Source organism: Ambystoma mexicanum, chromosome 1p, assembly GCF_040938575.1.
Source record: "Ambystoma mexicanum isolate Mex_15411 chromosome 1p, UKY_AmexF1_1, whole genome shotgun sequence".
Classification (NCBI taxonomy): domain Eukaryota; kingdom Metazoa; phylum Chordata; class Amphibia; order Caudata; family Ambystomatidae; genus Ambystoma; species Ambystoma mexicanum.
This window is the reverse complement of record NC_090921.1, coordinates 123616265-123639609: the sequence shown is the minus strand read 5'-3', so window position 1 is coordinate 123639609 and position 23345 is coordinate 123616265. Positions and strand designations below refer to the sequence as shown.

The 23345-nt window shown below is 47.4% G+C and overlaps 1 protein-coding gene across 2 annotated transcripts in view; it reads right to left on the bottom strand.

Moving 5' to 3' along the window:
• Window positions 1-237: 237 nt before the first annotated feature.
• Window positions 238-23345, bottom strand: part of ACTL6B (actin like 6B) — a 545030-nt gene continuing 521922 nt past the window's right edge. For both annotated transcript variants that reach the window (XM_069644827.1, XM_069644836.1), the window contains one exon: window positions 238-10907. In XM_069644827.1, coding sequence (XP_069500928.1) covers window positions 10827-10907 — 81 coding nt within the window. In that variant the 3' untranslated portion in view covers window positions 238-10826. The remainder of the gene's footprint in view (window positions 10908-23345) is intronic.

Sequence of the window (23345 nt, the reverse complement as noted above, 5' to 3'; positions counted from 1 at the left end):
GTGGGAGCCCACCCTAACACCACCTTGCTCCCCCACCCCTATACTCGCTATTTTCCTACATCCCTGTCCCTTTCCTCCCATAAACATACAGCGAAAGAATTTACTGAAATGTCGAACGCCAAAATGCAGTGAAAGGGCTGCAGGGAAACGGAGCAACACTGCTGTACATGCCTGATGTCTCCCAACTTAATGATGAACACGAATGTGCGCATCAATATTTCATCAAAGAGGAAATCATCATGTTTTCTAGCTTTTATTTTTGTACTTCAGCTCTACAGTTTAGTGGATTAAACATAATGTGAAAGTACTGGTCTTGTTCAAGGAACCATAAACTCCAGGAAATAATTGTGGGATATAAACAACACTGCAAAGACACAAACGTCCACATGTGATCAATTACAAAGTGGGGGGAAAAGTTATACACGTGTGAGACCTGTATATGAAGGTGCTCTGCACTTATATACAGTGCCTGACTTCCAGAAAATCCAGCATGATTAACTCAGTTGTATGCATGCCTACATGACTAAGACACATAGGGCCTCATTAGGACCCTGGCGGTATGGGGTTAACAGCGCCGGTAAAGGTGCCAGAGCAGTTAAATCCATTCCGCCCTATTACGAGGTCCCCTAGCGGGACACGCTCTCCTTTGCGGGTCCCTAACAACAGGCCCGTTATGAACGTGCTCGTTGTTAGCATCATCCCCATGCCCATTGAGCCCTATGGGGCTCAAATGGGAATGGGGATTCATTTTTACCAGGTCCATGGAATGGACAATTACCGGGTCCGCCAAGGTCGGCATGACCCGGTAATTGCCCATTCCATGGACCCAGTAAAAAAGAATTACCGGCGGCAGCCGTACCCTTAATAAGGGCACGGCTACCGCCAGGGTCCTAATGAGGCCCATACTGTAGTATCCAATTTAAAGACACGGGGCCTCATTAAGAGTTTGCCGGTGAGGAATTAACGTGTCAGTAATTCCATATACTGGCAAGTTTCCGCACCAGCAAGCTCCAAGTTTGCCGGTAGGGTTGCCAGAATTACCTCCAGTCAGGAGATGGAATTAATTATGCCACCCCACCAGCAAATGTTGCCGGCATTACCAGTGCCGGTAATACCAGTAATTACCCCTCGATTCCTATGGGATTCCATGGAATGGGGAGTAACTACTTTTAACACTTGTAATCTGCCAGTAATTCCAGCAGACCAAATGCCGGTAACAGTAATTCCTTTTGGTGGTATCCCGCCAAATTTACCGGCGGGATACCACTAAACATGTAACGAGGCAAGATACCCCTACGCATGTAACGAGGCTTACTATCTAAGCAAACTATGATGTAGCATGTTCAGCAATCTGTTTTGCTTTTATCAAGGCTTATGGGTAAGAGACCATTTGACTATCTCCATACCAAATCATCGGCAACATCAATAGCACTGTCGAAGGTAATCATGCTTACTATTTGTATAGATGAAATAGTAGTTCACTAAATAACAGCAAAGGCTATGGCTCCTTAATAGTGATATCATTTAATCCTCAATAATCAACGCATGATTAAAGATTGCATGTCCTTTTTTCCCCAAAGAACAAAGGTGGATTAGGTACCTGGAAGTCTGATGAACCCCTTTTATAGAGATTGCCTCAGTATATAGTTGTCCGGCCTCACATATTAGCAGAAGCAATGGGCCTCATTCCGAGTACGGCGCTAACCAATGGCGCTATTAACGCCTTGGTTGACGCCGTACCCGGACCGGCAGCGCCTTGGTGGATGGTGGAATCACCGCCCCATTCCAAGGTTGGCGGGGCGGTAATTCCCCATTCACCAAGGCTCTTCCCCATTCCCAAATGAGCCCCCATAGGGCTCAATGGGAATGGGGAAGATGCAAATAACGGTGACCGTTCATTACGGTCACCGTTATTGGCTTGGAGGCCCCTTTGCGCCCTCGACTTTAACACCTGCTTTAAAGGCGAGGGCGCAGAGGAAAATCGGAGTATGGAGGTAAGGGAATACCGCCACCGGTCTCGTTACCGGTGGCCGCTATCCCTTACCGCCATTCTCGGAATGAGGCCCAATGTCTTCGCCATGTGAAATCTTTCTGCCAGATATTACACCTTACAATTGATTTAATGAGGAAAGGTCCTGTAGGAGTTTGAGAAAACAAGGCAACATATCCAGATTACTCTGGGGGAATGGACCAAGATTAGGAGATGAACCCTGAAAGACCTTTGCTTCAGTATAGTTTTAGATCATGTTCAAGAGGCAGTAAAGGGAAAAGTATTATGGGAACTTTGACAATATGGTCATGAACAGAAATCGAATAAAGTTCAATTTAAGAACAGGGCATGCTCTTTAATGAGTACACTGGCATAGTAAACCCTGCTGGAGCATAAGTGTGCTCTAAACACTATTCCTAATAGGAATCAGTGTCATGTTGTTAGCCCAAAGCAGCTGGGAGCCTATTCTCAAACGGGATCATGAAAAAGCCATACTTGCGTTTCATACATTGTGGTTGAGGTTGCCCCAGTTCTGCCTGGGAACAATAAAATGGCACAGAGATTGACAGGCATGCCCCGAACCTGCCCACCACACATATGCCAGACCACTCACAGATAAAATATTGAAAAACCTTCAAGAAAGATCTTCAGGGACAAAGGCACAAAGCAATCAACTCGCCTTAGAGAAAGGGGTCTGCAAGGCAGCAGCGCCGCCCACCAAGGTGAAAAGTAAAGAAAATAAATGAGCGTGCTGAAAGGGCAGTTTGTAAGCCAGGGGTCTGCTACCTTTGGCTCTCCAGATGTTTTGGACTACAATTTCCATGATATCTGGCTATTGACTTGCAGTCTCAAAAGGCCTGACCAACCGCATGCATCCCTCGTTGTTAATGCCCCCAATCCTGGGCTGCACTACCCCTGCTTCCAGAAATAGGACTCTGCATGAAGCTCTGCCAGTGCACCTTTATCTTGACCTAAGCCATTCTGTGCTGTTCCATATCTGAAAACTCACACTAAGGCTCCAGAAATTCACCTAAATCTTGACCTGCAGCAACCTCTGCCATTCCAATACTGGGGCAACAAAGAGCTGTGCCAGTGCATTTGACCTCCCCATGCCGTGCTATTCCAGTGCTAATACCTCAAACACAGTTATGCCAATAAAATAGAGTGCATTCTGTGCTTCCCTGCTAGTCCAGGACTGGGACTCACGCACAGGGCTCCAGATACTTTTGGAAGTCGGAGGTACGATGATTTTCAGTGCGTAAAAACATACTTCTCATTGTAAACGGGGACTCTTTAGGCAATAAAAAAGGGTTCTATGGGATTTTCATCAAATGTATTTAATAGCAGTAGAATTAATCGCTGTTCCGATAGCACAGCAAGTAGGGTGCTCGCTTTGACATCTGTGCAAAACCTGCTGACGTAGGTTTGGGTGTGAATCCCTGGATGGCCAAACCGAGCCTTTCATCCTTCCGAGGTCAATAACTGAGCACCACACACCGTGGGTAATAATAAGCAGCGCTCAGAAGCCAGAGGGTTTGTAGCGCTATATAAATGATAAATTATTATTATACATTTTATCTTTTTTACTGGGTGAATTTACCACACATATATGCAGGGGGCCTGGCAGTTCCCCCTTTACCTCCCCTACATTATTCACCTAAACCCACCCCACACATATATTTACGGCAACATTTGTGGTAAAAAAGGGATGATTTCTACCATGACAAAATATGCTGCAGCAAAAAACCTCTGTCCCCAAAAAAGTACATTTTAATTTTAAAAACAGTTTTTTGTTTTATTGCACATTTTCTATGTGCCATAACTGAAAATGTGTTGTCCTCTTCAGATCAGACTGATTAGCAGTGATCCATGAGCTCCTTATCTCCCGTTCATTAAACTCTGGAATTGTATCAAAACCACGTTCGCAATCTTTGATGTAAATATCCTGAGAATTCAATATCAGATTTAAGACATACTTCATCTAGATAGTCTGAAGATTTAATGTCAGATCATCACACATAGCCGACAAATGTTTCGACCTCCAAGAAGTCTTCATCAGGGCTATTAGCATAATTCATCATCATTTTGTTGTAACACACCCTTGTTCTTTAAAGAATATAAAATTACCACAACATGTTAATCAATAAAACATAACCCAATTGAGGGAATTGGTGGGTACACCAAAGTAAACGAACAAAATAACACACCAATTTTATTTATATATGTATTCATGTTGTTGGCCACAACAAATAAAGCATATCAAAATGAAACAATTAATGGTACCAAAGAAAATGGGGGAGGGAAGACCACAAGGATGTGGGAAAGGAAAACAAAAAATGCATTAATATGATGTCCAGGTTCTTTGTGTTATCATTATTTTTGGCTCAATAACCTCACAACTGTGGGTTTAGTAGTGCCAAATCAATCTGACACTATCCCTGCCTCGTTATACCGTATATTGAAGGTGAAAATGTAGCTGTCTATTACCAAGTGATTTAGGACCTTAAATCCCAATACCTCTCGTGTTAAAATTCTGCAAGCATGATGAAGTGCTATTCCTTAATCTTACATGGTCCACGTCGGCCCTATAAATGAACCAAGACACCTACCACTCAACTTGGGGTGTCCCTAGTGCTGGTTATGTGTTATAGTGCTTTCTATATCCCCAAAACGTCTTGCTCTTATTGTTAAAACATGTATTATTGAAAGCCATCACCTTAAAATATCCTTAAATAAACCTTGCCCTCTTGTAAAAATGTCTCATAATCCCCACAAATGAGAAGACTGGTTTCTTCTCCCTGCTCGTATAATCTGGCAGCATTCAATTGCTCTACCTCAAGTCTGCAAAAGATATTTCAATTTGAGATACTTAGAATTAGTGCCACACAAACTAAACTTCTACCGGTCAGTCATACCTGCTACTTGTTCAATTCATTCTTGGCTTCATAAGAAGTTTCCAAATCAAATACATAGTCTTTGTACGGTAGGTGCTTTACTACCGATTAGATTATCTATTGAAAATATAAACATATTGCCCATGAGTCATATTTGTCTAATAGTTGGACATTTCAGAAGCACAACATGTCTGAATGCATAATATTACTACTGTCCTGCCCTTACCTAGTAATCACTGTTTTATCTATATGCTGTGAAACAGAACCTAAGAGAAGGATCACCAGATGATGGTCCCAGAAATAACAGAGACAGTGAACAACATAATTATGAATCTATCTACAAAACAACGATCAGATTCTGAAATATCAACACTAAATAACGGGATGTCATTTGCCCCTATACAACTAACAATTGGATAGAGATACACATTGATCTATTCAAATTCGTAAGGAAGCTTAAGTTAAAAAAAAACAATCATGCCAAACAAATCAGGGAACAACCAAAAGAGGATGTTGGAATTGACAGTGAGATAACAGTACAAGATATAAGCAATACTAGATTACTAATGTCATTAGGAGAATAAGATGATCTAGAAGAATTGGACATTTTGAGGGAATTGAACATCAACCCCAAAAGTCTTAAAAGTGAACTTAGAGACAAGTCTAAATTTACCCCTGTGCTAGCACCATAAAACGTCATAGACTTTTTTTCAAAAAGCTGCTACAAGGGTTATACATCGCATGATTGGCAATCACACAAGAAGGAGGAGAGGTGACAATCCAACACATTGCAAAAGGAAAGCATCAGAAGCGCTAAGTAGGAATGAAACTATTATTGTCAAACAAGCGCATAAGGGAGGGAATATTGTGGTCGTAGACAGACAAGACTACATCCGTATGGTGCAGACCCACCTTCAAGAACCAAGGTGCTATGAGAAACTATGGAATAACCCAAGCAAATCCCTGCACAAGCACACAAAATGGTGACCAAATAGTACAGGGTACAGTGTTATTGACTGACGATGAAAAGGCATTTTTAACAACCAAACATCCTAAGTTACCCACCATCTATTTTTTGCCTAAGGTGCATAAACACTTTAATGACAACATACCAGAGGGGAGACCCATAGTCAGCGGCATGGAGTGGGTTACTGAAAACTTCTCCAGATATATAGACACAACCTTACAGGCAGAAGTTGTGAAAATACCATCCTACCTAAGTGATACCATGCACCTGTTACAGACATTAAAATCATTTGAATGGAATGAGGAGTACAGACTTGTCACATTGGGCGTAAAGGTGTTGTATACGTCAATAAGGCATGATCTAGCATTGGCGACTATAGATTATCTATTTGGAAAAAGATCTGCTCCATTTCTGATGCACCTTATTATGCTAAAGGAAATTATCAATTTCACTGTGACTAATAATGTCTTCCTTTTTGATACCACCATCTATAGACAGACCAGGGGGGTGGCAAACTATGCCCTCTGCCTAGCCTACCTCTTCCATGGGATATTATGAGGACACATTTGTACACATTTGATTTTCGTCAAATGTATTTAATCACAGTAGAATTCATTGCTGTTCCGATAGCACAGCAAGTAGACCGCTCGCTTTGACATCCGTGCAGAACTTGCTAACGCAAGCACTCAGTGAGAAGAGACCAGTCTTCGCATCTGTGGGGGTTATGAGGAATTATCACAAGAGGGTAAAGGTTTAGCTTTATTAAAGGACATTTTAAGGTGATGGCTTTCAATAATGCATTTTTTTTGAGAATGTGAGCATGGCTTTGTGGGAATAGAAAGCACTATAACACATAACAAGCACTAGGGACAGGCCAAGTTGAGTCATGGGTGACTTGGTTCACGTATAAGGCATAAGGGCCCCATGTAAGATTAAGGAACATCACTTAATCATGCTCGCAGAATTTGAACATGAGAGCCTTTGGGATGTAAGGTCCTAAATTACTTGGTAATAGACTTCTAAATGTTCACATTCAATATAAGGTATAACGAGGCAGGAATGGAGTTGGATTCATTTGGCCCTACTAAGCTCACTGTTATGAGGTTATTGAGCCAAGATTAATGATAACACAAAGAACCTGGACATCACATTAATGCATTTTTCCCTTTCTCCTCTCCCTTCCCACGTCCCCTTCACCTTTTGGTCTTCCCTCCCCCACGATCGTTGGGACCATGAATTGTTTAATTTCTATATGCTTTATTTGATATGGTCAACAACATGAATACATGTGTATATATAATTGTTGTACATTATTGTGTTTGTTTGCTTTGGTTTACCCACCAATTCCCTTGGTGGGGTTATGTTTTGGTGATTGTCATGTTGTGGTCATTTTATATTCTGTAAAAACCAATGGTGTGTTATGACAAAATTGTCAAGCTATTTAGATCAAAGATTGCATAGACCAAACGTGGTTTTATTACAATTTCAGAGTTTAATGAATGGGAGATAAGGGGCACATGGATCACTACTAACCAATCCAATTTTGTTATACATGTTCTTGGGCTTAGGTCATTAGCAATCACCCATGCATGCACCCTCCCACCGAGCGGACTAACATTTCGATTATTATTGTTTCTATATATACAGATTAAACAGGTAGCTTGCTACTCGACCTGATAACAGCCCCTTCAAGAGTTCCTCTTAAGATCAGATAACACAGTAGTGGAGCCCCTCTTTGGGGCATGTGCGTCTGATGCCTGCGGTCTGAACACTTCAGCACGGCAGTGCAGCCAGCAAATGGGGCAGCCTGTATTCTCCCGTTTTTGTGTTGGGCGTGTTTGCCTAGTTTCAGGAGTACAGAAGTAATGCCACTTATCTGGAGAGCTGCCCACACACATCTCTACCAGTACACCTAACTCCTCACCTCTGGCACCACCCACTTTTGTAGTACTGGGATTTAAAATGATACACACACTCATTTCTGCCAGTGCTGCTCATGCAATCCAGACTTACAGTACACTGAGGCTCATTACGAGTTGGGCGGTATGCCAGCGGTAAATCCGCTGGAATACCACCCAACAGAATTACCGTTAACACCACTTGGTCTGGCGGAGTTACCTCTGGATTACAAATGGCTGTGGCAGAGTTAATCCCTATTTTCTGAGCGTCCTGGGGAAGTTTTGGCAGAATTACAGCCGCAGTAATTCCATCGATGCTCGAGGTAAATCCCCCACTCCAGGGTCATACTCATAGGGCCTCATTACGAGTTTGCCGGTCCGGCAGTAATGGCGCTGGTAAGCTAGCGGCGCTGTTACTACCGGACCGGCAAACTACGAGTTCGGCTGGCGGGTGCCTTTGCGGCTGCCAGGTTTGACCGTGCGGCCGAACCGGTACCCGCGAGCAGGGCATGTCGCATGCACGGTATCATTTACAAATGGTGCCGGTGCATCCGGCTCCCACATTCCCATTGAGCCCTATGGGGCTTGAATGGGAATGGGGAAGAATACTTTTTGGCCCCTGGCAATGGGGAAATACAGGGTCCGCCAGGGTTGTAATGACCCTGTATTTCCCCATTCTCAGGGGCCGGAAAAATGTGCACGTTTGGCGGCAGCTTGGCGGTTTTACCGGCAAGTTTACTGCCAAACTTGTAATGAGGCCCATAGTATGGCAGAGCGGGAAAATGGCACTGATTCTGTTACTGCCAATTTTTTCACTCACCGACATACTCACAATGAGCCCCACTGTGTTATACCAGCACACAGACTCAAACACAGTTCTATCAGTTAACCTGACATACTCACAATGAGCCCCACTGTGTTATACCAGCACACAGACTCAAACACAGTTCTATCAGTTAACCTCAGTCTTGACCTGTGTCAACCCCCTTTTATTTCAGTACTTTGACCGACATGCAGATAAGCAAATGTGTTTCAATCCTGACTTCATGCACTCGTTTCGTTTCAGTACAAGACTAACACACTGCTCTGTCACTGCAAATCCATCCACCCTGACCCCGTGTTGCTACAGTATTTACCACTGCCAATAAACGTCAGCCCTGACCTGAAACACTGTTTGCTATGCCAGCACTGGGAGTTGCACATACCCATGCCAAAGTATCACACTTATGACCTGCATCCCCACCTGTTTATACTAGTACTGTGACACACTGCTCTGCCACTGGGATCATGACGTAGCTCTGCCATTGCACCTCCTTCCTGACCTAATCCACCCTCTTGGCTTTGGACTTGTCCATAGGGCAGTGTGGCAGCTGTTTGTGGTGCAAGTGGGCAGGTTTGAGTTCCTTGATGTAGCTCTGCCAATGCACCTCCTTCCTGACCTAATCCACCCTCTTGGCTTTGGACTGGTCTATAGGGCAGTGTGGCAGTTATTTGTGGTGCAAGTGGGCAGGTTTGAGTTCCTTGATGTAGCTCTGCCAATGCACCTCCTTCCTGACCTAATCCATCCTCCTGGCTTTGGAGTGGCCTAAAGGGCAATGTGGCCATTTTGTGGGGTGAAATTGGGCCAGTGTGGGTTCCTTCATTGTGCGGTTAGTAGTTTTGACCAGTGATACGGAACAAATATTATTTAAAAGTATGCAACAAATTTTACAAAAAACTCCCTCCGGGGTCCTACTTAAACAGTCTGCCACAAAAGGAATGAATTGCCATTTGCGACTGTGGGCCACTTCGCCATTGGTGCCTGAGCCAATTTTATGCCACAGTTCGATCCTGGCAGCAGTTATTACAATGGAAGCCAAGGGAACCACACACAGCTCTGCCGAGGCATTTCATGTGCTCCTCCTATTGTGCTTTGATGCACATGCATTTAAGTGCCGACCAGAGATTACTTGTTTAGCATAAGTGCGAGTTTCTCTGCGATTGTGGCTGCAATTCCTTACAGTGCAGGGTTCCCTTGGTCATCGATGAACGGCAGCGCATATGCAAGCGCTGCCCAGGGTCATTACAGGACGTAGTGGACCTACCCAGACTAGTCTGTGGTTATTATTCGGGGCTTGTGGCCTCGCGGGTCAATGCCTAGTCCATGGTTACAGAATGTATGTTTACAGGCTGTGCTGTGGGCACCACCAATGGTGATAGAGGATTCTGCAAGCAGCAGGGAAAGATGCCAGTGGATCGTCTCAGCTTAAAAGATACAGGGTTACAGAATCCATCAAAATTAGCTAAGGGTGTTATATAGCTTAATTTAAAAACATAGTCATTGGTTTTGCCTACATAGCTAAACAATTGGCAAATGCGCTATTTGCAGTCTGAATTGTGCGTCTGGCCCCAGGAAAACAAATAAATCAAGCAACATTAATGAAGCTGCACTCCAGAGCCATTCAGTACTCTAAGCGCTAGGCAAGCTGGGGCAAGCTGGGGCATAACAGGCCTGGGGACTACTGCTTTGCTATTTTTGCAGGATTTTTAGGGCAAAGGGAAGATGCTAATTATGCACCACTTTGAGTGGCTCCCCGCTCAATATTGGACCACAAAAGACCGCACCTGCAGTTTTGCAGTTGAGCAGTCTTCAAAAACAGACAAATGTAAATCCTTGGAAATATATAACAAATTCTCAACCAGGTTAAAATGACAAATCTCCACTTCTCCAATGCCTTCCACAATGCCTTCATCAAGTGTCTTTCAGGCTTCGTGCAACAGTGCAAGAAACAGCAACAGAATTTGGCACAAAATACCAACCATTACATTGATAGAGGGTTAAACCTCTGACACACATTGTCTTCAAAGTACAAAAAAATGACTGGTGGCAGGCCACCTAGCTTCGTAAAATTGTCCCCCTACCAAACTCGGGACAGGCGTAGCGACAAAAGCTCAGACAGACACACACAGACTCAAACACCCATACTCGCACACATTGACGGATTCTTGCATCGAAAGCAGATGGCCGCAGCATGTTGACATGTAGGAAGAAAAAAGGCGTCTCTTCGCTGGCAGAGAGTTTGTCGCGTCGGGGTGCATCAGGGGCACTTCCTTTCGACGCACTGCTTGCCACCTTCTTCGTACTCCTGCTTGGAGACCCACATCTGCTGGAACGTGCCCTGAAAAAAAATCAAGAAAGAGATTCCCTGGTCAAGAAACTAGTGGAGCGGCACCATTTGGAAGATTCCCTGCATAGATGCAAAGTTTATAGGGTCACACTGGGGCAGCTTGCTTGTAGCGTAATAGGGTACAGTGGAAAGATTTCTACAGATCAAGAATACGGCAGTGGTGCTCTCATAGGTAGCTCCTCTAAAGAGCCCGCCTATGGTAGTATATATGCTACGGAAAGCATCTCACCTGAGCCAAGGGCCACTAGGGATTTGATTTGCAAAGGTCGCACTTAGGGTCGCCTCACCACTAGAGACAAACAGAAAAGTCATCAAGTGACACCCCATGTTCAATATAACGAATCCCAGTTGTGTTCTGCTAGTGGAGTTCTTCATCAATGTTGAGTCCATGCCACCAGTTGGGATAAGTTAGGATTTGGTATGCCCTGTATGTCCTCCTTTCCATAGTCCTTCTGAAGTGAGTTTGGAGCTCCTGTCATTGCCCGATCATCAGATTTGAAACGTTAAGGTAAAAATGTATTCCTGAACTGGATTCAAATACTAGGCACAAAGAAGCATGGAATGCAAAAAGATATATGGTTTAGCATTACAAAATATTTTTACTCGCCTACAAAATACCCCTTGAGAATGTGAATTACTATTCTACTCGCTAAAAATAATTGTACTGCCAATTTCCAAAAACAAGTAGTAAAATACTCCCACTTCAAAATATTTTTCAGGAACCCTGCGCGGATCGCTTGTGGAATTCCTCATGTCTAGTGGTTTTTTATGGTCAGTGAGGTGGCTTCCCTGTCATCTTTTCCCTGTGGATAAACACATCTTTGGTGATATATGCGGTAATCAGTGAGGTGACACAACAGTGTGTATTGCCCACTGACTCCCGGTCTCTGTAAAATTTTTCGGTTAGTAAGGTCGCTCCCTGAGTGTATTTTCCATGGACTGATGTGTTGGGTTGTGTTCCCAAGCGTTCCGCATGCCGCGTCATGGAACGTGCAAGCTAGTTTGTGGGGACGTGGTTGGCTAACAGATTGTTGTATGCAAACTACTGTGCACCCGCAGGCTCTGAATAAAGTAACTGAGACTTACCCCAGGCTCTGGAAACTCGTTATTGGCGACAAGCTGTTTTGTGTCTTGCCTTTTTCTGCACCTTGCCCTGTATGCATGGAATGCCAGGAGTAATTGACGTGTAACGAGGTGTGCGAGAATGTTCTCTGCATGGTTCTGTGAGCAAGGAATGCGAACTGCCTGAAGTGCAAAAAGTAGGGACATTTTGCCTGAGTGCGCAGAGAGGCTACAGTGGATGCTGTAGATTTTGGGGGCAACCGCTTTGAGCAAGAGAAGACACAGGCGGGATCAGCCCAACTGTCGGGGCAAGCAAGAAATGTTTTGGTGATCAGTGCTCTGCATAGTACCAGGAAGGGTCCAAATTATTTATTTATTGAGCATTTGTTAGGCTCCTATAAAACAAAATGGTGTTTCAAGGCATCACAAGGCAAAGTGGGGAGGGAATAACATTGGCAAAAAAATATAAGCAAATATACAGTTGTGGTCCTACTATGCCTTGTGGCATTCGGACGTGCAAGTGCAGTGAAGAGAAGTGCACGAGATAGCGATGGGTGGGGGGGAGCAGGGAATGGGTAAGTGCTGGTGGGTGTCCGGAAGGGAAGTGCCAAGGGAAGCCAAGCGAGGAGGCCTCAGGCCAAGTGCTTGAGCGGACAAATCCCAAGGATGGGATGCCCAGCCACAAGTCTGCGGGGGGGAGGGGCTGGTGACGACTGGGTAGAAGGCCTGACATCCTGTGAGATTCAAAAGGACCAGCCCAGCAGGGTACTTAACAATGAAGGGAAATAGGTAGAGAAAAGTAGAGTTTGAGAAGTTTCTGGTACTTAAGGAGGTCCGGATCAAGTCTGAGACGGGCAGAGAGGCTGTTTCAAAGGGAGGCACCAGCTGAAGAGAGTGACCTACCCCCAACTCTCTTCTTGGGGAAGCGTTTGATGATCATAGAGTTGGAGTTAGAGGAGCAGAGGGCTCTAGCAGGGGTGTATGTTGGGAGGGAGAGTTGGAGATAGTGTGGTCCTAGGCCCCAGAAAGCCTTGTGGATGCTGCAGCGGGTATAGGGCTGGAGAGATACTGTTCCTGGGTTTGAGGCAAAGGATAAGTGTTGCAGCACTATTCTGGATTAGCTGATGGAGGCGTAGTGAGGAAATAGGGAGATTGAGGAAGAGGCTGTTGCAGTAGTCCAACCTAGAGAGGACGAGAGCTCTGGAGACACTGGGCTACTGGGGGAAGGTGAGGATAAATGCCACTAATGAGGTGAAGCTGGAAGTGGGCCTTCTTGGCAAGGTCCAGAATATGAGGTTTGGAGAGAGTGGAGTCGAAGATGACCCCAAGGTTTTTGGCCTTGCAAGATGGTAACAGTAGAGGACCCAAGCAGGGCTGCCAGAGGGTAGGAAGAAAACAGGGCACAGTTGTCCCAATGAGAAGGATCTCGGGCTTACTGGCATTTAGACAGAGATCGTTAGCCGCACACCATGCCTGGATGGCGGTCAGACAGTCAGGGATAAGAGAGGAGGAAGGTGGTAGAGGGAAGTTACGTTTGAAGGAAGACTGTGTATCATCACCGTAACACTGGAAATGAGGAGAGAAAGAGGAGATTAGGTGAGCAAAAGGGGCGAGATAGATATTGAAGAGCCATGGCGATAGGATAGAGCCATGTGGGATGCCACAGGTAGAGAGTGTGGTAGTAGAGGAGAAAGGTTCCAGTAGCAACTGGGAGGGGCGTTTAGTGAGGAAAGAGGTTAGCCATTCCTGTGCCCGGTCCGTGATGCCCAGGGTATCACAGAGTCGTTTTATGAGGATACAATGGTTGACCGTGTCAAAGGCGGAGGAGAGGTCGAGGAGAATAAGAACAGCAGGAGAGTTAGAGTCAGGATTTGCCAGCATGTCTTCACAGGTGTTCGCGAGATCGGTTTCCTTGCCTCTGGATGCCCAGAATCCAGATTGATGGTCATGGAGGCAACCAACAAGTTTAGTGTGATCGATAATTAGAGGGAGGTTCAGCTTCTCCAAGAGTTTACCCAGAAAGGGGGTGATGGAGATGGGGCGATAGTTAGCCGGGCAGGAGGAGTCAGACAACGGCTTTTTTAAGAGAGGGTGCACCAGGGAGTGCTTGATGGATAAGGGGAAAGACCCAGTGGCGAAGGAGTGGTTACAGAAGTCAGCAAAAGCCAGGGCGAGAAAGGAGATGTTGCCCTTAATGGTTATGGAAGAGCAGGGGAGCACCTGTTTGGAGGAGACCTTCATAGAGCAGACAACTTTAGAGACCTCATCAGGTGCTATGGGCAGAAGGGAGGAAAGTGTGATGGGTGGAGGAAGGGGGGCCAAGGGAGGCAAGAGAGCAGTGGCAGGAATGGGGGTGAGGGTGGGAGGGGAATGAGGACAGGATGTCCTGGGTTTTAGATGTGAAATTGGAAGCCAAAGTGGTGCAGGGAGCCTGGGAAAAAAGGAAAGAGGTGGATACTGCTGTTGGATTGGCGAGTTCCTTGCAGACTTTTTAAAAGTTCAGCCGTGTTATTGGTGGCTCCAGAGATGCAGGCTTGGAGGTGGGCCCTCTTCCTGAAGCAGACAGAAAAATTATACTGCCTTTGTAGCAGACGACGGCCCAGTTTGTCAGGGGATGAACCTGAGGTCTGCCACTTCCATTCAGCAACGCTAAATTTGCGTTTCAGGGGTGCTAGATCAGAGCCATACCAGCCATGGCACTTGGAGGCAGGCTTCAGGTGGATTCTCATGAATGGGGCAAGGATCTCGAGGGTGTTGGAGATGGAGATGGAGAGGTGAAGGTTAGCGAGGACAGAGTCCGTGGGGGAATCAGGAGCAGGGGTGGGACGAAAGTGGAAGAAAAAGCAGTGATTGACACTGGCTTCATCGGTCGAATGATGGCGAAGGAGGCTAGCAGTGCAGGGGAGAGAGGGCTCAGACAGAGGTCTGAGGGGCCCCAACCTGTTGCAGAAGGGAGAGTGTTCAGTCCAGGAGAGGGGAGTGGTGACCGGGTTAGAGGTAGGGATGTCACTACAGATGAGAACCTCCAGAGTGTATCTGGCTGAGTGGGTGGGGCCGGCAGGAAGAATGGTGAGAGAGAGGGAGGAACTGTGAAATGGCTGATTCAGGGGAGTCGAGGTGGATATTGAAGTCGGGAGGAGGTGAGGTCGGCCCATTCGGAGAGGAAAAAGAGAGATATGGCAGGGGGACTGTAGATGGTGGCAAGGGTGAGTGAGAGTGGGAGAGACCCCAAGCCTACAGACAAGGCATTCAAAGGAGGAGTAGGGTTGAGTAGGTCTGAGAGAGGCAGGGACCCACTCAGGGAAAATCAGGGCCACTCTGCCTACAGGGCGGATAGATCTGGGTTTGGAGAGGAGTTTGTAACCCTCAGAAAGGAGAGTCTCAAAAGCAGTGACTGAGCTGGCACTGAACCATGTCTCGGTAAAGGTGGGGACATTGAGGTTTAAGTCCTCAAGAAGAATACAGATGTCAGAGGAGTGTTTGACAGCAGAGCATGCGTTCAGAGTAGCTAAGTGAATACCACCATTGAAGGTTTTCCAAGGAAGGGTACAGGGGTGTGGCACTCGTGTCGGAGGTGGTGGAGAGGTAAAAGGAGAGGAGGGAGAAGGAGTTGGAGGAGAAGGGAGGAAGTTAATGAGAGAGGGCAGGCACCGGTCAAGGAGGAGAAGAGTAGGTTGAGAACCCTGGGCCATGATAGTGCCATTGTGACAGATATTAATGATGCACCTAGAGGAGTCGAAGTATGCCAAGAGAACCTCTATCTAGTGCTCCATTAATGGGTGAAAAGGAGAAAGAGGAGAGTGGAGACCAGGTTGGGAGTCCAAAGGTCCCAAAAGCAGTGACTGAGCTGGCATTGAACCATGTCTCGGTAAGGGTGGGGACATTGAGGTTTAAGTCTTCAAGAAGCATACAGATGTCAGAGGAGTGTTTGACAGCAGAGCATGCGTTCAGAGTAGCTAAGTGAATACCACCGTTGAAGGTTTTCCAAGGACGGGTACAGGGGTGTGGCACTCATGTCGGAGGTGGTGGAGAGGTAAAATGAGAGGAGGGAGAAGGAGTTGGACGAGAAGGGAGGAAGTTAATGAGAGAGGGCAGGCACCGATCAAGGAGAAGAAGAGTAGGTTGAGAACCCTGGGCCATGATAGTGCCATTGTGACAGACATTAATGATGCACCTAGAGGAGTCGAAGTATGCCAAGAGAACTTCTATCTAGTGCTCCATTAATGTAATATTGTTTTACCGAAACATTTTTGCCACGATTATATTACCTGATACCTTAAAATCTGCAAGGAGCTGGTCAATCCTGCTGCAGTCTCTACCTCTCCTGTCCCCTCCCAGGCCCTATGCACGGCACTGGCTTCTCATTTCATCTCTAAATCTCAGGACATCCTGTCCTCTCATCCTCTCCCCCTCCTCCCTCTACTCCCTGCTCTTCCTCTGGCCCTTCTTCGGCCACCTCTCCTCCCTCCTTCTCTGCCTTTCCCCTGTTCTCCCCAGACGAGGTTTCTAGACAAGTCTGATCTATGAAACTCTTGTCAAAACAGGTTCACAACTGTTCCTCCAAAACCATCAAGGACCACATTGACACCCTTGCTCCGGCTCTGGCTGCCTTCTGCAGCCACTCCTTCGCCACTGGAGTCTTCCCTTCCCCCCTGAAGCACTCCCTTGTGCACCCTCTTCTTAAGAAACCCTCTGCCGACCCTTCCTGCCCGGCTAAATATCGCCCAATCTACATCACTCCTTTGCTGGGCAAACTCCTGGAAAAGCTGGCCATCTCCCAGCTGAATCTTCACACTGAATCTGTTGGTTGTCTCCATGACCATCAGTCTGGCTTCACAGCTGCCAGAAGCACGGAAACTGCTCTCCGGAACATAACCTGGGTATCACCAATCAGGCCTTGGCTTGGCTGACTTCTTTCCTCTCCCATCAACCCTCCCAGGTCCAGCTTGGGTCCTTCCTCTCCTCTATCTCTATCTCTACTTGTGGTGTTCCCTAGTGGTCTAGACTCTCTCCCTGGCTGTTCAACCAATACCTGGTGCTTCTTGCCCACTGCATTGCCACTCTCTGCCCCCACTTTCAGTGCTATGCAGATGACACTCAACTCATTTGCAGGCTCCCTTCCGCCACATCTTCTCCTTCTCTCATCTATGACTGTGTGTCTGCTATCCAGGAGTGGTGTTACGCCAATGATCTCTGCCTTAATGCCAGTACGACTGAGATTCTCCTCATCGGCACACCTCCTCCCTCCTTTCCTGTCACTCTCTGGCCAGCCTCTCTTGGCCCTCTTCCTGCTCCCACCTGTGAGGCTACAAATCTTGGGGTCATCTTCGACTCCACACTCACCTTCTCTCCTCACATCTCTGACACCTCTAAGAAGTCACACTACCAGCTGCACCTCCTCAGAGGTATTCTTCTTTTCCTCTCCTTCCCCCAGAAGCTCACTGGGCCTCATTACGAGTATGGAGGTAGCCATGCCCTTAATAGGGGCATGGCTGCCTCCATACCGGGTTCCTCCAATGAGGACTTACCGGACTATTCCAACCATGGAGGACCCGGTAAGTCCTCATTGGGAAAAACCCATCACCATTCCCATTTGAGTCCCCATAGGGCTCAATAGGAATTGGGAGGGAGCTAATAACGGGCCCGTTAACAACGGGCCCGTTATTAGCTCCTTGGTCCCCTCGCTGGACCCGGAAAGGACGTCTGGTTTTACCAGACATCTGTTTCGTGTCCCGCTAGGGGACCTCGTAATCAGGCATCCCGTAATGAACGGTGCCGTTCCCTACCGGCACAGTTCATTACGGGACCGCCAGGGTCGTAATGAGGCCCACTGTCTCCAGAGCTCTGGTTCTCTCTAGGCAGGACTACTGCAACAGCCTCTTTCTAAATCTGCCTGCTTCTACTCTCCGCCCTCTACAACTCATCCAGAACAGGACTGCGAGACTTGTCCTTGGCCTTAAGCCCAGGGATCTTATCTCTCCAGGACTGAAATCTCTTCACTGGCTCCCAGTGGCTGTGAGGATTAAGTTCAAAACCCTCTGCATTGTCCACAAGGCCTTCTGGGGCTTGGGGCCTCAATACCTTCAACTTTCTCTTCCTAAATATCTTCCTGCTCGAGCTCTTCACTCATCCGCCTCCAACTCCCTCAGGGTCAGTCGCTTCTCCAAGCAACGAGATCCCTGCCTCCCTGAAACATGAGGGGAACCATCTCCAGTTCCGGAAGCACCTCAAGACCTTCCTCTTCGCTTCTGCCTTCTCTCCTCCTCTCCCCTTCTGAATTCCTGGCTGAAATGTACTGGCTACCTTGCCACCCTCTTATCTCGGGCCCAGGTCCCCTCCCCTGCCAGTTACACACCTGCACTGCCTTCCTGGCAAACCCTGCACTTGGGGACTGTTCTCTGAATCCCTACAGTCCCCCTCCAGCATTTGAAACCTGATGTCGCACTTACCTTTGCACTTGCCACCAGCTGGCCCTACTTCTCATATTGTTATTTATTCTATCTTCCCATGTACTGCACTGCCCCCAGCCCCCTCCCACGCTGCACTTTTCCTCTTCCCCCTTCCCTGCACTTGCGTGATCTGAATGACACTTGGCCTAGTATGATCGTTGTCTCTGTCTTCCCTCTGTTCCCCCTCCTTGGACACTACGCGCCTTGAAACACGTTATAAATAGGCGCGTTATAAATGCCTTATCATATCATATCATCTCATATCATGATTTTATGGTCTATGGTAAGGTCATCCCGATGAAGGTGGACAGTGGTTCACCCTGAACGATCAACTCATGTGATGCATACAAAAATGGATTGGGGGGAAGGCTAAAGGAACTGCAGGAACATGATATTGAACTGAATGTCTATGGTGAAGGGAAAATTGGGAAAATTCCCAGCGCAAGTAGAATAGAAAGGGATGAGTTGTGCTGCTGATTTGTATATGGCAGCCAAGGGATCTTCATTACTGGGGTGGGATGAGCAGCATTAACCTGGGGTTTGCATTTAGGCAAATTCAGTTGAGCCCGGTGCAGTGGCTGAAATGGAAGACAGATGGGTAAGAGACTTTCCAGAGGTATTCACTGATGACCTGGGAAGGCTCAAGGAATTTGAGAACAACATTAAGGTGAAAAAAGAGGCCATTCTTTGGTTCACAAAGTCAGATCGGTTCCCCATTAATTCAGAGGAAAATTGAAGGAGGAGCTGAACTCGTTGCTCCAAAGGAGGATCATTTATGAGAAGTTGGAGAGTTATGACTGGCTGTCCCCAGTGGTTATAGTATCCAAGGCCAAAAGTAACCTGAGAGTTTGTGTGGATTTGAGGGATCTCAATAGGAACATTTGGATAGACTGTCATCCTTTGGCCCCGGAATGTCAGCATCTCACTGTATTCATCACCACAGAATATTGTAGGATGCCCTTTGGTCTAGCTTCAGTGGCCACAGTTTTTCAAATGGTCATGGAGAAGGGAGGGGGTCCGCAACATAGTGGACTTCCAGGATGATGTGATGGTCCATGCAACCTCTCGAGAGGAACATGATGGGAGTTTTGTGTCAAAGATAAAACTGTTCTCACGGTGGATGCCAGTATGCTTGGGTCGGGGGCATCCCTGACTCCGAGTAATGGAGAACAAGAGGAACGGATTGAGGCCTTTGAGGGGGGCTGAAAAGAATTATTCAGTGATTGAGAGGGATGCTCTAGTGATGTATTGGGCCATATTGCACTTTAGGTTTTTCCTGTGGAGCCAGCAGTTTGTTGTGCGTTCGGACCACAAGCCATTGGTGCAGATGCTTGCGTGTGGAGGTTGGGTGTGGGCTTGCCAAGGATCAGCAGATGGTGGTTGAGTCTGCAGTGTTATGACTTTCATGTTGGCTATTTGCCGGGAGTGAAGAATGCGGTGGCTGATTGCCTGTCGCGGTTGCCTGTCGATGTTATGGAACCAGATGGGGAGTCGAAGGATGATGAGGCCATTATTGCCAGTGTTTACGTGGAGCGTGCTGGACAGGCTGAAAGGAAGCAGGCGGAAGGTGCAGATGATGTGTGGAAGATAGTCAAGGAGTGCACAGTTTCACGGTGGCCTAGCAGAGACATTTTGGACAAAAGGTTTGCAGTGTGGTGGGAGGTGAAGGATGAATTGCCCTTGATTGATGAAAGGCTTAGAAGGGGTCTGAGTATCTTTCTCCCAGAGGGACTGGGAGCTGGGTTGGTTGAGCAGGCGCATCAAGGACATTTGGGCATAAATGGGATGAAGAGAAGATTGAGACAACGTTGTTGGTGGCCTGGGATGGATGGTCTAGTGGAGAGAGTGGTGGTGGTGAGAGAATGCATGCCAGGCTGCTTGAGTGATAAAACCAAGGTGGTGTGAGAAACGCCACTCTTTCCAGTGTTTGTTTCTGATCAACCATGGCAAAAGGTTATGGGCACCATTCAGGGTCTGGGTAGTGGTTTGATATTTTTGTTTGTGTTGGTGGACTATCATAACAAGTGTGTGGAGTAGAAGGCGGTTACGGAAGTTGCAGCGAGGTATGTGATTCAGTTCTTAGAGGCGGTCTTTTACAGGGAAAGTTTTCCAACAGAGGCGGTTACTGATAATGGTGTGCAATTTTGCTCAGAGCTTATGAGAACATTTTTGTGCAGTCATGCCATTAAGCATACCCACACCGCTCACTACCACCCCAGGACCAATGGCCTGTTAGAGAGGATTAACAGATTCATCAGAGGTGGCATCCAGCTAGCTCTGTGCTTGGTGTTGCCATGGAAGTTGGTACTTAATCACCTACTGTGGGGGTACCTCGCTAAGCCTAATTCAGTGACCAAGTTGTCGCCCTTTGTTTCGTTGAAGGGCAGCGAGCCGGGGACTAATGGTTGGGACTTGCCAACAGGGTCAGGGGTGCGATTATGCATTTGATCAAGAGAAAACAAGCGCAGTTCAAGGATGCCTTTGATTGTTTGATCAATTGGAACTTTACCTGTAAGAAAAGCGGCCAGATGCTTATGGGCTTGGCGTGCTATATAAGCAACACAAATAAAAAAATCATGAGAACAGTGTGAGGGTGCATGACTGGAAAGTTGGGGATTGGGTGTTAATCCGCAATCCCAGGGCAACCCACAAATGTTTGGAGTGTAAATTCATAGGACCCAAGAAAATTGCTGCCGTCAGCAGGGGAGTGGTGATAGTGGATGGTGTTGAGGTTTGGTCAATAGGGAGGTTGATGCCCTGTGGAGAAAGCAGAGCCAAAGGGGAGGAACAGGTTGGTGAAGGGGAGAGTATGCTCTATGGAGTTGATGCTCATGAGGTAGGACAGTGCCCAATGTTGACAAAAAGGGTGAGAAAAGAGCCAGATTGGATGAGAGACTATGGTCCTCATTATAAGTTAGCCGGTCTGGAAATAAAGGTTCCGGTGTGATGCTGGAAATGTATCGGAGGGACATATCCTTGTCCTTTACTGCTTTTTATCATGTGTTCTGTCGTGTTTTCCGCGCAGGAGTTCATGTGGGACTCCTGGCGGTGCAGCTCTCTTTCTTCTGGTTTGGTGAACGGACCCGTGGGATACCCTTATGGCATCCATGGGTGGGGGTACAACCCTGTGACCCTAGTGTATGTTTTTGAGCACCTGTGGGTGGCCCGCAGAGCAAGGTATGGGCTGGTGGCAGCTCCATGCTTAATTTGACAGGTACGCGGAGTATCCTCCATTTTGGGATACCCCGGCCCTGCGGTTGGGATCAGTTGATTCCTGATGGAAAACAAGATGGCCCCGGTGGCCTCTTGCTTTCTATTACCCATTACCTTGTTTTACCAAAGTCCTGGGAAGCCCTGACTCTGTCCCTTCCCCCTAACTGGCTGTTGGGTGGAAATGCCATATATGGTGTGGTTGTGAAGGCCCGGCCAGACTAGCTGGAGCCTTCCCGGTGATGTATGTTGTGGGTACCTCCTGTGGGTGGGACCTGGGTGAATAGAGTGTGTGACGAATATGCATTCTGTGTTGTGGGTGTCTAGTATCTGGTGGTTGACACAATGACTGAGACAACCCTGCCCGAAACCGGTATGAATGCAGCTTAGAGTGTTGAATGGCTCGGTACTTGTCCCAATACACATAACTTGTTGTGAGTGTCTGGAGAGAAGTGAATGGCCTGAATACCTCGTGTGCCTGATTGGCTGCCAGCCTGCATGAATGCCCGTAGTCGTGATTGGATGCTTGAGTGTGACCCAGCGGAATGAATGGGAGATCAACAGTATATCTGGGGACCTCTCACTGCTAGGAATCGTGTTCAGAAGCTGAAGTCCACTACGACGAGTAATTGAATTAACTGACGCTTGACCTTAAAGCCCTGCTGGACGAGAAGAATTGCTGTTGCTCTCCTTCACAATCCGAAAGCTGCTGTGCCTCCAAGGACTGACCCAGAGAGGACCTGGTAAGGCGCCCTCTTCCCGAGCCACGAGAGACCATCGTGCACAGCTGATCTTTGCCAACGCTCCCTGGTAGACAGACCTTCGACAGGCTGCCGACCCGATACGGGGACTGCTGCGGAACTCCAAGGAGAAGCACCCGGACTGTTGTCCGCCACTGTCGACGACCGCCGTCGCCGACCTGAGCCGCCGTGCTCCCGTTTGCCTAAGAACTTTAATTGATCATCGGACGCTCTCGTCTGCATCGTCATCCGCTTGTCTCCCGCTGGAGAAGGGCTGACACGCCGAGGAGCATCCAACGGTGGGTTTCCTGCCACCTAAAGACCTCAGAGACGCCGACGACTCAACGCCCTTGCTGGGCCACAGTTCTTCATCATCTCTTTGCGGTCCAGAACTATCGTCACCGACGAGCACCGCTAGGAACAAAGCTGCCACTTCCCTGCCGTAGTTCACCCTGTTTCACCGTCGGACGTTCGACGACCCGTGACTCCTGCCTTAAAGGGAGGGCACTCAAGAAGGGCCGTCGATTCCCCGACACCGAACGCCAAGTCCCCGACACCTCTCGACGATCCGTGGCTCCCGCCTGAAAGGGAGGCACTCAAGAAGGATTGGTCGGCGCATCGTCGGAGAACTCTACTCCACCAGGTACATTGGGGGGGTAAAACCTTAATAGGAAGAAGTGAGATTATTGAACATGTGGACTGGGGTTGTGCGATATATCTTTATTTTACAGGTAGCCCAGGTGGGGGGATCTCCACACAGAACTGTGTCTGGGGTACAGGGCCAGTATTCTGCCCACTGTTTCAACCATCTTGCGTTCCTTCCTATCTCTATTGCTGGTTTCCTCGTTATTAATCTGTGTGACATTTTAACCGTACAGTTGATGCACTTTAATGAGATTTGATAACGTTGGTGGTACCACTTTAGAATTGTATATATTTATCATTATTGACTTCCAAGTACAAAGTGC